The 14,474-nt window shown below is 44.5% G+C and overlaps 1 protein-coding gene across 1 annotated transcript in view; it reads left to right on the top strand.

The window, feature by feature from the left end:
- The first annotated feature begins 697 nt into the window (after nt 1-697).
- LOC8026346 (copper-transporting ATPase 1) overlaps nt 698-14,474 on the top strand; it is a 37,981-nt gene continuing 24,204 nt past the window's right edge. The window contains exons 1-7 of the mRNA XM_040206840.3: nt 698-882; nt 3,244-3,853; nt 8,992-9,156; nt 10,173-10,336; nt 11,685-11,846; nt 13,335-13,414; nt 13,776-13,944. Of these exons, the coding sequence (XP_040062774.1) occupies nt 757-882; nt 3,244-3,853; nt 8,992-9,156; nt 10,173-10,336; nt 11,685-11,846; nt 13,335-13,414; nt 13,776-13,944 (1,476 nt within the window). The 5' untranslated portion in view covers nt 698-756. The remainder of the gene's footprint in view (nt 883-3,243; nt 3,854-8,991; nt 9,157-10,172; nt 10,337-11,684; nt 11,847-13,334; nt 13,415-13,775; nt 13,945-14,474) is intronic.

The raw sequence follows: 14,474 nt of genomic DNA, 5'->3' as shown, positions 1-14,474 counted from the left end.
TTTTGTGTACCGTGACACAAGTGGGTCAGGAAGAACTGGCCACAAGCCAGCTCATCGCAATCAACTCGTCGTAGATAAACGCGTCAATTGGGCGAGCAATCCTATACATGGGAGGTCGTAACCAGCTGTACTCGGCACTAATTATATGCTTCGTCAAAATTTTTTTTGCAGCGACAGCTGTTAGTGGCTTGTTTCCCGGTTTTTTGGCGGCGTGAGCGTAAGCGCAGTCAGTCTTTCCGCTAAATATGGCGAAACAATTGATGTCATGTGACCTGACTTCACGGGACCTGCAGACAAATTCAGGTTCCCCGCTAAATTTAGTGGAAAAATTTACATCATATGACCTATTCACCAATTCAGTTTCGTGCTAAATTTAGCGGAAAAATTGAAGTCATGTGACCTATGCACCAATTCAGTTTCCCCGCTGATTGTGGCAGAAAAACACATCGGGACATTAAAATCATTTGTTCATCAACAATAAATCGACGCTAAATCAACGCAACGACATTTCAACACTAGATCATTGTATGATGCACGATCGGTGCAATGTCAATCGATCGTCATCACCGTGATCTCATTTAGTAAGCAGCACCACTGTCGCTGTCTAAATACATCACGTGCAATTTTTCTTTTTTATGAGGGCCACTTTATTGAGTGGTCTCAATGGATACCTTCGTCTTCGTTCTTTTCTAGGTTTTTCAACGGCGATGTGATTCTCGACAGGCGTAGACAGCTTCTGGTCGTTTCGAGGGGTCGATGAGCTTGGCCGCGATGGGGTCGCGTGCCATTGCGACCTTCGAGGTCGAAGGCATGACCTGCCAGTCATGCGCCAACACCATCGGAAAGGCCCTCTCCGAGCTTCCCGGTGTCTGCGACTACAAGGTTCGTGAGTTGCCGACGAGACGGCCGCAGCTCAGAGGCGCTTAACTGCGGAGGTTTAGGTTGCGTCTTGGAAGATCCCAACCACACCCTCACATCCATGTTTGAGTGTGATCGACTGTGTCTTAACCGTTCGTGGCCGCTTACGACGAAAGAACTCGCTGGCACACTAGTGCCATCTGTTAAGTAGCCCCAGAACTTTTCAGATCTGCACGTAACTACACCGAAGGTTTCTCAGTCTTTGTGAGATTGAATCTATGCATTATCTATGAGAAATGGTGGCCTATAACGTTGTGGGATTATATCAAGCACACGGTAAAAGAAGGATACATCAAATATAGGCAGATCTGAAGTGTTCCAGGCTAATTCGATAGATAAGGACAGCAAGTTCTCTAGTTGTAAGTAGTCGGAAGTGGAAAATCTGTGAACCAGCCTTAATCCTGAGTCCTTTGATGGAAAGTACCCAATGCCTTTTGCTGGTTTGGTCGAGGCAAGCAACCTCTGGCTCGGGCCTTGTGCTATCGGGTACGAATGAAATGTGAACAGCGGAGTGCGTGTCCTTTGATAGATGTTGCGCAATCTAGTGGCATCTAGGAGCTGGTAAAACTGCGGAGTGGAGAGGGGGTGGGGACTACGAGGGTTCGCACATCGAAGTAGGAGCGTACCTTCTCAGCTCCCTTTTTGCCCCATAGTTACATCGGTTCCTGGTTGCCTCTAGGTAGTGCAGCGTGTATCGCGAACCACGCACTCCGGTGTTTGCATTTAATTCATACCCGGCAGTATATTTCTGTGAACTGTGTGCATCTTATATGTCTACTAGGTTTGTGCCAGCTGTTGCTTTCTGCTATTGTACTTGCACACTTTTCAGGAGCAAGGGGGTTAGATGCGAGGATACAACCCTGCTGTGTTTTTTTTCCATCTCAAATTGTCCATGCATCTGTGGAGGGTGCTTTTTTTTTAGTTATGATTTGGCGTGCCTCTTTAAACATGTGCCACCCTTCTCCTTTGATTCCTGTAGTGTGAAGCTTAAAATCGGTGCAGCTAGGCTCAGTCTTTGTGAGAAGCATTCTTTTTCTTTCTTTTCTTTTCATTGTTACGTATTCTCGTGATCAAATTTAAAAGTAGTAACGAACAGGAACATTTTAATTGTAGAACTGTCGAATGAGAACATTATGTGCGAGTTGTGCTGCATCTACAGATGCACACTGCCTCTCTTCTTACCTCTTTATCATAAATCTAAAAACAAAAGAAAAGTCGGGCAATGTTTACAACATAAACACTGCTATGTATTTTAGGTAACAGGTGGTGCTGTGATGCACCAATGCGCTACCGAGTGCCTCACCTTTTGCTTGCATCTTAAAATAAATATGAGCTCAAAATCAGGTTTTTGAAACAAGTGCTTAAATAAGATCCCTATTTGTCTCACCTGTACTTGTATGTTTTCTTGCTTTGAAGGAGGCCAGTGTAAATTAAAATGAAGTAAACTAGAAAAAAAGGAATACTTTAGTCGCAGCTACTAGCATGTGACAGTTTTGATAAGTTACTGCAATTAACTCTCTGTCTTTATTTCTCTCAGTTTTTATAAATTTGTTGTAACTTTGGTGCATAACATATGTTTTAAATGAGCTCGCAGATTTTTTGTTTTGTTTGCAAGACGGTAATTTTTATGATTTGTTTCGGCATCTAGGCGTGTGAGCCTCTTACGCTGCCATAAGATACCCGCTGTCGCTATCATCAGTGATAGTCAGAACCTCAGTAGAAGCTCCGCCTCAGGAAAGGGCTCGTTACCTTCCGTCTAGCATTGGCTCTGTACGCGACAAAGTGTTATCAAAGGCAGAATGCTCACACCGGAGGCGGAGCATCTGCCTTGTTACCTGTCATCGACCAAAATTCTGACAATCAGATTCCTAAAAAAGAAAAAAACCCGGAACAGGTTGCGCAAGAAAATCTAACAAAGGCATGCGGGAATCGAGGCCGCGATCAACAAACGCGTCGCCTTCAGTTCACAGCTTGTTATTCCGTGTTCTGTAGGGGTTTTAGGGGATTTCAAACCACAGTGCGGCAGATACACCGTAGAGAGGAGGAAACGTAAGATATTTAATAACTATACAGTCATTATTCTAACATTCGCCTTTTTCTCGGTTTTCTTTCCTTTTTGTTCATATATGGTTAGCTTGTTCTATCCGCAGGCGTGGCCCAACTTGCTCGGCTCCAGCCCATCCCATAGGAGTGCCCGCTTATTTGCCAACAATTCCATTCATGTTAATATTTTTTGTTTTAATTTTTTTTGCGTTTTTTGAAAACAAGCACAGCTGCCAAATTGCAGCCGCAGCTGCATTAATGTTTGCGCAAACCGCTTCGCAGGTCGACCACAAGGGCAACTCCGCTGCAGTCACATACGACACCGCCGCGACGTGCCCGGAATCCATTCGCGGCTGCATCGAGGACGTAGGATTTGGTGCGCGGCACTGTGCCGCTCCGCGCATCGACTTTGCGATCTACGAAGTCGACGCGGAAGATTCGCGAGACGAGGAGGACCTCGAAGCCCTCGTCCGCAACAAGCTCCGCGACGCGTCCGGAATCAGTGAAGTTGTCGCGTTGCACGGCGGAAGAACCCATCCCCTCATTGCAGTTGCATTTGACGCGTCTGTCACCTCCGCCGAGAACGTGACAAACGGCGTCGGGATGACGCGGCTGCGGCTTTCGTGGGCCGCGCTCGGCGTGAAGGGGATGACCTGTTCGTCGTGCGTGCGCAACATCGAGGCACACGTCGGTCAGCTGCCCGGCGTGAAGGGTGTGCGGGTGTCGCTCGAGGCGGAGTGCGCGAGGTTTGTGTTTGACGGTGGGCTTGTGTCGGCGGAGCAGCTCGCCGAAGCCGTGGAGGACATGGGGTTCGAGTGCTCCGTGCTCAGCGCCTCTCCCGTGGACGCGGATGTTCCGGAGGTCGGCTTCGCGGAGCGGAAGGAGGTGTCTGGTGAGTTTGCGTTTGTGGGAGGATTCTGTGACGTTGGAAAGGGAAGGTGAGAAAACTCCAACATCAAGGGAGGCGCAAAACGGGGCAGTTACACTGATGTTTGCGTCCTTCTTTGTGTGCTCCTCGGTCTCAAACATATTTTTCAAACAATAACAAGCTCGAATGGAGGACGCATTTACACGTGCCGCATGCTTTCGTTTGTACAGATCTGCGGCCCATCATTTTCCTTCTTTTTTTTTTTTTTTTTTTTTTTTGCAAGAAGACGTTTGTTTACAAACTGGCTGCTCAGGGCTTTGCTCGCTCTCTTTTTTTCTTGGAAGCATCGCGTGACAACATTTACTTATTCTTTATATATTTTTTATTTACTTATATTTTTTAGATGTAATAGGCTCTCTTGCATACCTTTGTCGTAAAAATAACAGGATTAAGGAAACATTCTTTTTACAACACCCGTAACATCAAAAACACATTGGTTTAAAGGCAACTGTTGGATGGTTGAGGGAGTGAGACAACCCAAGTGACAATCTGTAACTACTGGTGTGTTTGCACTGGTAGTAAGTTACCCGGGGTCACCGATAGTTACTGGGGGTCCGCAGTAGTCCTCTGGTTTCTGTCTGTCATTGCGTGTTTTTCTCACAAAATGCACGACTTCAGGGGTAACATTTTTCGGTCTTGGTTCGAAGGCATTATCCAAGTGCTTTCTGCGAAAAAGAAAGTTATTTTTGGTGATTGTCAGTGTCGCTCTAACTGTTGTTTCAGGTCGTGAAATGTTTTTCAGTGCAGTTTTGCGCAGGCTATTTTTTTGTTTCGTTTTTGGTATTGTGTGCGGGTTTTATCCGTGGAAAAAGGTGTCAAGCACAGGGTGCCACAGGTTGTGCGGGACAGAAACAAACGATTGCGACCGGTTCTACGACGTTTGGAGTTGCAACTTTTCTTAGGCTTTTCATCAGCATCATCATCACTTGTTTATTTTGTCTGCTCACAAACATAAAAATACAGACGCATGATATTGTATGTTCAATTTGGCAATGTTCCACTTACAGTTGTTATGAATTAGTTTAGAAAAAGGAATAAAAAGATTAGCTTGACACTCCAAAACGTACAACCTGCCACTAGGTATCCCTGCGTGAAATTCTATCTTTTAAGTCTCGCAGAAACATTTAAAAAGACATTTGTGAGGAGCAAAGAAACAAAAAATGTGGATGTATGCAGATTGAGTGAAGAAAGGATTACTGGTCATGTCCTTCTATCAGATGCCTTCATGTTGAAAACTGATCCAAATTTAGAGGCTTTCAGCATGTTTTACACCCAACAAAATTATTAGGCCTTCAGGGCTAGAAAACAGGAAAATATTTTTCCCCTTTGCAAGTTACTGCTTCAAGCAAATCTTTATTGCTCTTGAGACTGTAACTAAATTTCTTTTCATTGATGCTATCACTTATTGAGGTGATGAATTGTCTCAGCATAACATTTGCTTGACAAATAACTAAACAATTTGAAATCTTTACGCAGTGCTAGCATGCTAGTATACACAGAGCACGACTCAGCACGACTCACAATTGCCTGCTTTCAACATATTTTTGCAGCGGGAAGGCTTTCATCGAAACAATAACTACTTGGTACGCTACCGTGATTATATCGGGCACAAATGTGGTCTGTAAAACTGGGCGTCCAAGGCTAACATGTGCAAGTATATTAAGAAAAGTGCCAATGCATTTTCACAGACTATGTTCATGCACAAGTCTATCGAAAGAATGGTAGAACTTTGGGAAAACTAAATTTGAGCGATGGGGCCAGACAGAAACACAGCCTTATCCACTCGTTTTCCTTCATATTTCATAAAAAAAATTCAGCTGTCCCCATTAATAAGGAACACAAGTTTTTAATATTTTTGCAATTTGCAAACTTGGCAATCAGATTTACGAATTTGACAGATCTCGAACGTAGTTGGGAAACGTAAACTGCCATTGTATATTTTGTCAGGTTGTGTTTCTCCCAGGCGCGGGTTTTAACATTCTCCGCACATGTGGGGGGCTCCAGACTCTGGCGGGGTCGCAGCTGTGACCATGTTGTGAAAAAGCTACAAATGCCGACGTCTTTTTTTTTTTCCCAGGACGTTTTACGCGAGTGACCCAGATGCCTAGTTTTATGCGAGATAGGCTTTGCAAGGGCGGGATTGAGTTTTGGAAGTTCTGCGGGCAGGTGTTGCAGGAACATGCTGCTTTGCACTTTGAGAAACCCATCTGTCGTAAATACATGCACGGGAAAGAGACAGGTATAGTAAAGCAAGTTGTGAGCGTGCATTTGCTGGCATTAAAGGTGGACTGATTGATATGGAGGTTGAAGTAGTAGTGAAGATTTCCCCAGAAATATTTAGTCCTCTGTTGAGAGGTTCTACCATTCAGGCGAGCGACTTGGAACATAGGGTAGTTTGTAACATACTTTTATTCTATTATGGTATTTCAGCAGATGGCAAGACATATTTTTTCAATAGGATTAATTTAAGTTTTACGTCGCTGTGGCGTTGAGAACAGCCCCTGGTGACCCAGCTATGCTGTGAGCAGATTCCCTGGGAACAAGTAGCTCTGGAGCAATGCACTGTGACAGACTGGCAGAACGCTTCAAGTGTCATCTTGCGTGTGCTCCTTACAACCCTAGGAAAACCTCCGCGTAACCGAAATAACAGCTTAGTTTCATGCCACATAATTGAGCTCCACAAAATAATTGTTTATGTGGAACTATATTGACTACTGTTTAAATATTTGCTGTAATTCTTCATTTTGTCCGGTGGAATTTATGGGTTGAAATCCCGGCGTCACCAACTCTGAGGTGCAGTGATATTTTAAAAAAAGAATCTTAACAGGTTCTTGCTTATTACACTGTTATTGCTCGGTACAAAGGGCTAAGCTAGAGGTACTCCGTTCACTAATCTGCTAATGGGCGCCGCCATCTTGATGCTCGGTGCAGAGCAGACGCAGCCGTTGATCGTCACAATTAAAAAATGACTTCCTCAGCTTTAGACACCCATGCTAGGAAGTTCAGGTGATAATGTTTCGCTCTGTCTCAAACTGTTTTAACATTTCTGGAGGACGGAGAAGGCATTTCCTGCGATTTGAGGTAAAGCTTCAAGTAACTGGCAACCATGATCTTAAACACCAAGACTCTGAGGCATAGCTTAGGTATTTAGTGGCTCTAGGTTATGCCATCAATCTAATCCTCCAAACCCATTGTGCTCGGACTTCCTTTTATATCCTTGTTTCTTCCAGACGACGATGAAGATATTCAGAAAGTCATTGCCATTGTTTATCGGATTCGGAGTGTGATTGTTTAAAAATGATTGTTTCTGAAATTAATTTTGTAAAGAGGAAGTGAAAAATACTCCTGTAAGGTACCACATGCATAGGCTAAGGTCTGACGAAGTGCTTATCACTCGTTTATTTTAACCCTTTAAAAAGAAATTTTTTTTCTTGATTTTGTTGCAGTTGTATCTACCATATTTTGCGGTGAATTTCCGACAATCGTATCTACCGTATTTTCCGGTCCTATATACTAATTTTACTTAGAAACTTGCGAAAAGTGGGAGGTGCGTCTTATACACTAGTTGCAGTGGAAACCAACATACTTTTGTTTTATTTGTCCACATAATTTTGAAAATTAACTCCCGGGGGGCCTTGGAGTGTTGGCTGACATTTCGCCGGGAGGCTTAGCTTATAGTCGATCTGATCTACAAGTTACATCAGAAACGTAACTTGGTTTCATTTGCGGTCACCGAAATTTTCTTGTGTAATCTTGGAAGTAGTTACCAAAACTTTGACTACCGTAGAATACCGCACATTCGCCCATTCCACATTAAGTGCCCATTCCCGAATTTCTAAGATCTGAGAAAATCTGCACAGTAGATTGATGTGTAAAATTGATGACCGGACAAGCGCCCATCTCCCATTTTTTTGCGATTATCTCTAAATTCTGAGCGGGCGCCTGTCCGGTATTTTACGGTAATTACAGTGACTTACCACCTGTTTTCTTTCTCGGTATTTCGAGCGCGTTGAAGAGAGGCGGATCGGCTTTGCCTTCATGTTGGAGTGGAAAGAGCGAATGACCATCTTGCTGATGTCGAAAGAGCAAATGACCATTCCGTGAAATCATGGACTTTGCGCGCAGAATTTAAAAAACAATCTCTAGCTGTCAATATTGTTTTTTTTTGTTTTTTTTTTCGCATAAAATTTATTTTTTGACACATGTCCCAATTATATTGTTTAAAAAAAAACTTTTTTTTTCTTTTCAGGGGCCCTTTACAGTCATGTCTCGTTAATATGGGCACCTCCGTTCCCCTCTAAAAATTGCCCGTAATGCGAGTCGTCCATAATAATGAGGCAAAAGTGCAAGTATTTACCCAGTCCGTTCCCTAAAATGTATTCCATATGGTGGGGTGTTCATACTAACAAGACATGACTGTGCCTTTAGCCTTTTGACGGTTGTCACCGTACATGTATGGCGGCGATTACACATTTGAAAGTGCCCGCCCAAATGCGAAATCACGCACACCGAAAAGGGTGCTGCTATTTGTTTTGTCTTTGGTGAGCCATAAACGTTATGTTCGCACAGTGTTTCACTTTGCTGAGGCTGTTTATAATTTTAAAACTAGGCGCTCCGCGCACATGATACGTGTGAGATAGTCGCTTTGCGTGTCGACCGCTCCTACGATGGTGGCAATCGGCGTGCCAGCTCTTCAATTCACACTTTTCATGCTTGTTAGAGTTTCATTCAAAGAATGAGAGGTTGTCAGCCGATGCAGAAGCTCTGTGAAGTACCCCTGGTTCAGAATTGGAGACTGCCGGAATGTCGCAGAAGTGGGCATGCTAAAGTGAAACCGAAAGGAAGAAAGGCAATATTTCCCCCTCAACATTCCCTTTTTGATGCTTCTCAACCTGAACTGCTTGCAAGCACTATACATCCTCGTGTTAAATAATAATTTAAAAAAAAACAAAAAAACCTTTACATTGACTTTTTTTCTATTACCACCTGCAAACAAAACCCACCCACTAAAAGATATTTATTTAAAAAAATACAATAGTGAAAATGTTAATAAGACAATTGATTACTTTACAGCTCCGATTGTGTCACGCTTCTTTGCACAGAGAAACCACAAGGCGAGGAGCACAAGGGGTCAGGCGACCATGTCAGCGTCAACAATGAACGTCTGGAAAATTTTGACGAGACGGAAAAATGTTTTCTCAGGGTCACAGGCATGACCTGCTCGTCCTGCGTTTCGGCCATCGAGCGGCAACTCATCAGTGTCAAAGGTGGGGGTCCTGACATGCACCTTTCACCTTTGCTTGCCCAGCATAGCACGGTGGGAACATGTGGGGAAGCATGGCTTTCTTACAGCAACAGCTGTTGGTGAAAACCTCCCCGGGGAATTGTGTGGTCGTCACTTGCGAAAACTTTTGGTGCAGCGAGAAGCAACGAGCATGTGTTGGAGGCGGGGCGTTCGAAAGGAACGCCCTGCGGGTCTCACTTTGTCACCGGCTATTGGTGACAAAGGGCAGGGCCGTCCGAGCAGACAAACTTGCACGCCGTACGGCTGGACCTCGAAAAGTTTGTAGCAGGACCGGAGGCTGTGACTTTTGGTTACGGCACGCCGAGGAGGCTCGTCGTAGACGAAGCTTGGATGGGCACGGGAGTGGAATCGAGAACGGAATCAAAAATGGCAAGCAAAACCTTAGGAATCATGCCCAGGAGGACGTGTGGAAATGACAATGTTGCCGAAATTATAGTGAATCATCCGAGTGCCAAGCGGCTGTCGATGTAATGCACGTTGTGCGATAGCGTAAACGCACAAGGATTATTTCTTTGAGCACACTTGGTAACCACGAATATTGATTCAACCTGTGTAGCAATGCATTTGCTACCTCTCATGATTTAAGTTGGAGGCAGAGTTGCGTGACCATTGGGAATTCACATAGCCACGTGACCTTGCGTCGCATGACAACATGACACATTGTCTTATGATGCTGCAATGTCATCGAGGCACGAATATTGCTTCAACCTGCGTAGCAATGTGTTTGCTATGTTCTTTATGATTTAAGTGGGAAACAAAGTCGCACACCTTCACCATCAGGAAAGCACGTTCCATGACATCTTCGAGGCTACATGCCAGATGCTAGCATGGAAGCACCAAGAGCTGACCCTGTAAATGATGTGCACTTGAAAGCTAAATTGGTCTTAAAGGGGCGCTAACCGCGGTAAACTTGCGCCTGAATTTGAACGGATGTTCTGGTAGTCTTGGCGTGCCATCGTGTCCGTTTGCTCTCTGCAGGGGTGAAGTTTGCACTCGTGGCTCTGCTCCCCCAGAAGGCGGAGGTGAAGTACAACCCCGTGCTCGTCCAGCCGAGCCAACTCGTCGAACTCGTCAACAGCATGGGCTTCAATGCCTCCATCCTCAACGACCACAAGACCGTGCATGGGGAGGCAGAGTTTTTGGTACGGAAACCTCTGTCTGTCTGTTACTCCAACCATGTTCCCTTGAAATTATACTCCGTTCACCCCTAAGCTTATGGCGTGGTGGAAACCACATTCTAGCTGGTCTAGTGATATGTCTGTATTTTGCCACCAGATCGCGCCCACACCACCGCGCAGAGAGCGGGGTCAGGTAACGAATGGAAGGCGGTGGAATGGTCCGTTGAGCACGTAGCTCCCATCGAACTGTCAGCTTAGAGGTGAACGGAGTAAAGTAACCATTATTTTTTCAGTCTTGGTGATTTGCTATATCGGAATTTCGAGCCATAGAAGAAGTGGGATTTAATTTTGGGTCGACACTTTCTTTTACTACAGCTGGTGTTTTACTTCATGCAGAGTTACTATAACAGATCTCTACTCTACTATTAGGGTTGCTTTGGCAATCGCCCATACTTGCATCTGCTACCCCAGAGTAAAAGTTATTTTCGAGCTTGACCATAATCGAGTACAGCCGAGTTGCATATTGGTGAATTACTATGAGCCAAGCGATTTCACCTTTCTGCTTAGTGTGTGTGGTGTTACTGATGGGATTCGTGAGCTTGTGATCACGTGACACCTAACGTAGTCATGTGACCACTGTAGGTGTCATGTAAACAAATTAAGTTTTGCGAATTTTGTTACTTGAATAATATTGCAGAGAATGGATCTTGCGAATATATTGCCCCACAGTAAGAAATGCATAACAAACCTCTCCCAATCGCTAAATTATGTGCCCACGAAATGTTCCCAAAACCCACACTACACAAAATTCAAGGAAATATTGAGTCTACGAAAATAAAGTCGTTCACAGTAGTTACATGACCTTGACTGCTGTAGGTGTCATGTAATCGTCCAGAGTTGCGTGATTGTGTTCCCTGATCGCGTTGTGGCGTTGTGGCATGGCGTGATCACATTGTCACATTACACCATGACGCCATAGTGTTTCTTTTCTTTTTTTCACCCTGGTCGGCGTGTCGGTCTAATGAAGGTTCAGCTTGAACTTACAGAAACTAACGAAGAAAGGACGGAACAGGATAAAAAAAAGCTGTCATTTCAGCTGCTTGGTCCAAGTCCATCCTCTCTTCGTTCGTCTCCATAAGTTCAAGCTGACCCTTTATCAATATTTACCAACTGCGTCGACTAAAGTCTGTATGCCAGTCCGACAGAGAAAAGCAGACGATAAGTCTGCCAGATTGAAAAGCCCTTTGCAGCGGCTTCCGGGATTGATTTGCTTGAAATCTGCTAGCCGGCAAGTGCATTGTTCGAACGTGGTGACGGAAGTGTTCTAGTAACACTTTCGGAAACCTACCTTGACGGTTTGTTTCCCACCCAGATCCGGGGCATGACGTGCTCGTCATGTGTCCACGCGATCGAGTCCAACGTGTCTAAGCTGCCGGGAGTCGAAAGCGCATCGGTGAGCCTCGGGACACAAAAGGGACGCTTCCTCTTTGACCCTGAGAGGACTGGACCACGACAGATTCTAGACAAGATCCACGTGAGTCTTTGTTGTGTATAGTGAATTGTTTGCAGCTGGGGTTTGAGGTTGTGGAAACTTTGTTTTTGATGGCACTGAATCCATTGATGTTACACCTGCATTAGTTTGATCGAAGTGTGAGGGTAAGCTGAAACTTAGAGATAGAGCTTGGAAAGGAACCTCCTGGCAGCCTCAGATTTGCTGCCAACATTTCACAATGACAATATTTCTGAAGGATTCCTGAAGTGTTCCTGAACTGTTCTCCTTCTCGAAGCCTCAGAGTGGCCGCCAACATTTTGCTATGACGACAAATTCCTGAAGAATTCCTGAAGTGCTTCTGAAGTGTTCCCTTCCTGGCAGCCTCAGAAAGGTTGCCAACATTTCGCTATGACAAAAAATTCCTGAAGAATTTTTGAAGTGTTCCTGAAGTGTTCACCCCCTGGGAGCCTCAAGTGGCTGCCAACATTTTGCTTTGACAAAATATTCCTGAAGAATTTCTCAAGTGTTCCTGAAGTGTTCACCCCCTGGAAGCCTCAGAGTGGCTGCCAACATTTCCCTATGGCAAAAAGTTCCTGAAGAATTTCTGAAGTTTCCCTAAAGGGTTTCTGGATTTCTTAGATTCCTGGAGAATTCCTGAATTCCTTGGATTCCTGAAGAAGCCGGGAAGTAGCCTCTTCAGGAATCTGAAAAGCCAAGTTTCGTAAATTTGGCTACTGCTTTGTAATTCCTAGGAGGTAGTTTTTTTTTATTTTTTTTTTAACACTAGCCTTATTATAAAATATCCAAGGCTCAAAATTTGACAAAAGTTGAGAGTAAAACAAAAAAAAAAAATTGGTAGAGCTTATTTATTTTTCTAGTCCAAAAAGCAATACCAATCCTGGTGGCTAGTGAAAACCCTCCAGATGAAGTGAAAATATTTTTCGTTTTGTTCGTTAAAAAAATATACCAAGTCCTCAAGTTGCATTATTCACATGAATCTCTCGCATATCCGAAGTTAATGATTTAGAAATATTTTTTGTTTGCACTGTTTGTTTATCACATCTCAAAACCCTTGGAAGTTTAAAAGAAAGGAAACCTTTCTTATAAACGTGCCTCTTCTTTTCTGGCAAGACTGGCCACGAGCTTCTCAGCTGTTCAAACATGACCCTAACAGCACTGTAAAAGTGGTCCTCAGATAACGTGCTAAACATCAGTGCGAGTAAGACAAAGGCAATCAACTTTTGGCCTAAAAACAAAGGTTTCTACAACTAAGACCCTTGTCCTGAATGCAAAGTAAATAGATATTGTAGATAATTTTAATAGTTTAGGTGTAATTTTAAATCAGTACTTATCTTGGAAAAATCATGTATAAATGATTTACGCACTCGATTGTCAAAGATCATTGGACTAGTCTCTCGTAACCGTTTTATTCTACCGAAAAATGTTAAGCTTCTTTTATACCAGACTTTATTTCTTTCTCAACTGAATTATTGTTATCTACTTTGTATTTTTTTTTGTTTTTATCTCCAGAGTCTTGGCTTTGAGGCTTCCCCGTTCACGGACCACAAAATAGACGCCAGCTATCTGTGTCAAAAGGAAGAAGTCAAAAAGTGAGTACACAAACCAGTCTCTGCCTATCTCCGTTAACATACTTCATCAAAGATGTTACAGGGCAACATTTTGGTGAACATAGTCTGACCCGAATTGGTGGCATGTTTTGCTGCCTGAAAAGTGGTCTGGAAACCTCGTGCCGTGCTCTCATGGTTTACTGAAGAAGTAGAAGCCGAAGTAAACCACGAAATACAAAGTTGTTAGTGAGCGCTGTGTGAAAGGAGTGTTCTTTGGGTGTGTGAATGCTTGAATGACAGTTTTTGAGTGCGCTAAACGTCGACAAACATGGTTTACTCGTGGGGCAGTTCGTATCCTGCACGTTTTCAGACCGGTAGTTACGTCTCCAACTCTGCCTTCCAGGTGGCGCAACTCGTTCCTGTTTTCGCTGGTGTTCGGTGTCCCCTCCATGCTGCTCATGATGTACTACATGGCAGAGCGCATGATCACGAAGCGGCACAACCAGTGCTGCATGTTGCCCGGGCTCTCTTCCGAGAACTTCTTCCTCTTCCTCCTCGCCACCCCCGTTCAGGTGGGTTCCGAATCATTATCATTCACCACGTGGAGATGCGGTCCTTTTTTTGCACTTACTCACTTCATGCAAATGTCATATTAGGTGCCAATTTGACCAGGCAAGGTACTGTGGCACGTCTCCACTGATGGAGACGCACCCACGGCTGGTCGGGGGCGCGCCACAGTACCATGCTTTATAAATTGTGAACATTTTTACGGTGCTTTCGGGGTGCCTTTTGCTGAAGGAAAAGCACCCTACAAAGCTCACTCAGCACAGAGAGCGACGCTGTCCGAAAGGAGACCACAGACGACGGCGTGTTTGTTGACGTAAACACGATCGGTAGGCGAAGAATGTCCGGGGCCGGGCAATTCCTCGACCCAAGCTTCGTCAAGTGTGCGTGCTGCTCGATTTCACGTTCGATCACTTCCGCGGCTATGCGCTTGCAGCCATTACGAGAGCGGCTTGGCTTGGCTTGACTTGGCCTGACCGCTTGGCGGCAAAAAAAAAGATTGGCTTGGTGGCTAGCTAAATTGTACCCAGTTTGAGAC

The sequence above is a fragment of the Ixodes scapularis genome, unplaced genomic scaffold (assembly GCF_016920785.2).
Source record: "Ixodes scapularis isolate PalLabHiFi unplaced genomic scaffold, ASM1692078v2 PGA_scaffold13__105_contigs__length_92229423, whole genome shotgun sequence".
Lineage (NCBI taxonomy): Eukaryota > Metazoa > Arthropoda > Arachnida > Ixodida > Ixodidae > Ixodes > Ixodes scapularis.
Note: the sequence above shows the minus strand (reverse complement) of the source record. Positions and strands in the feature narration are given on the sequence as shown.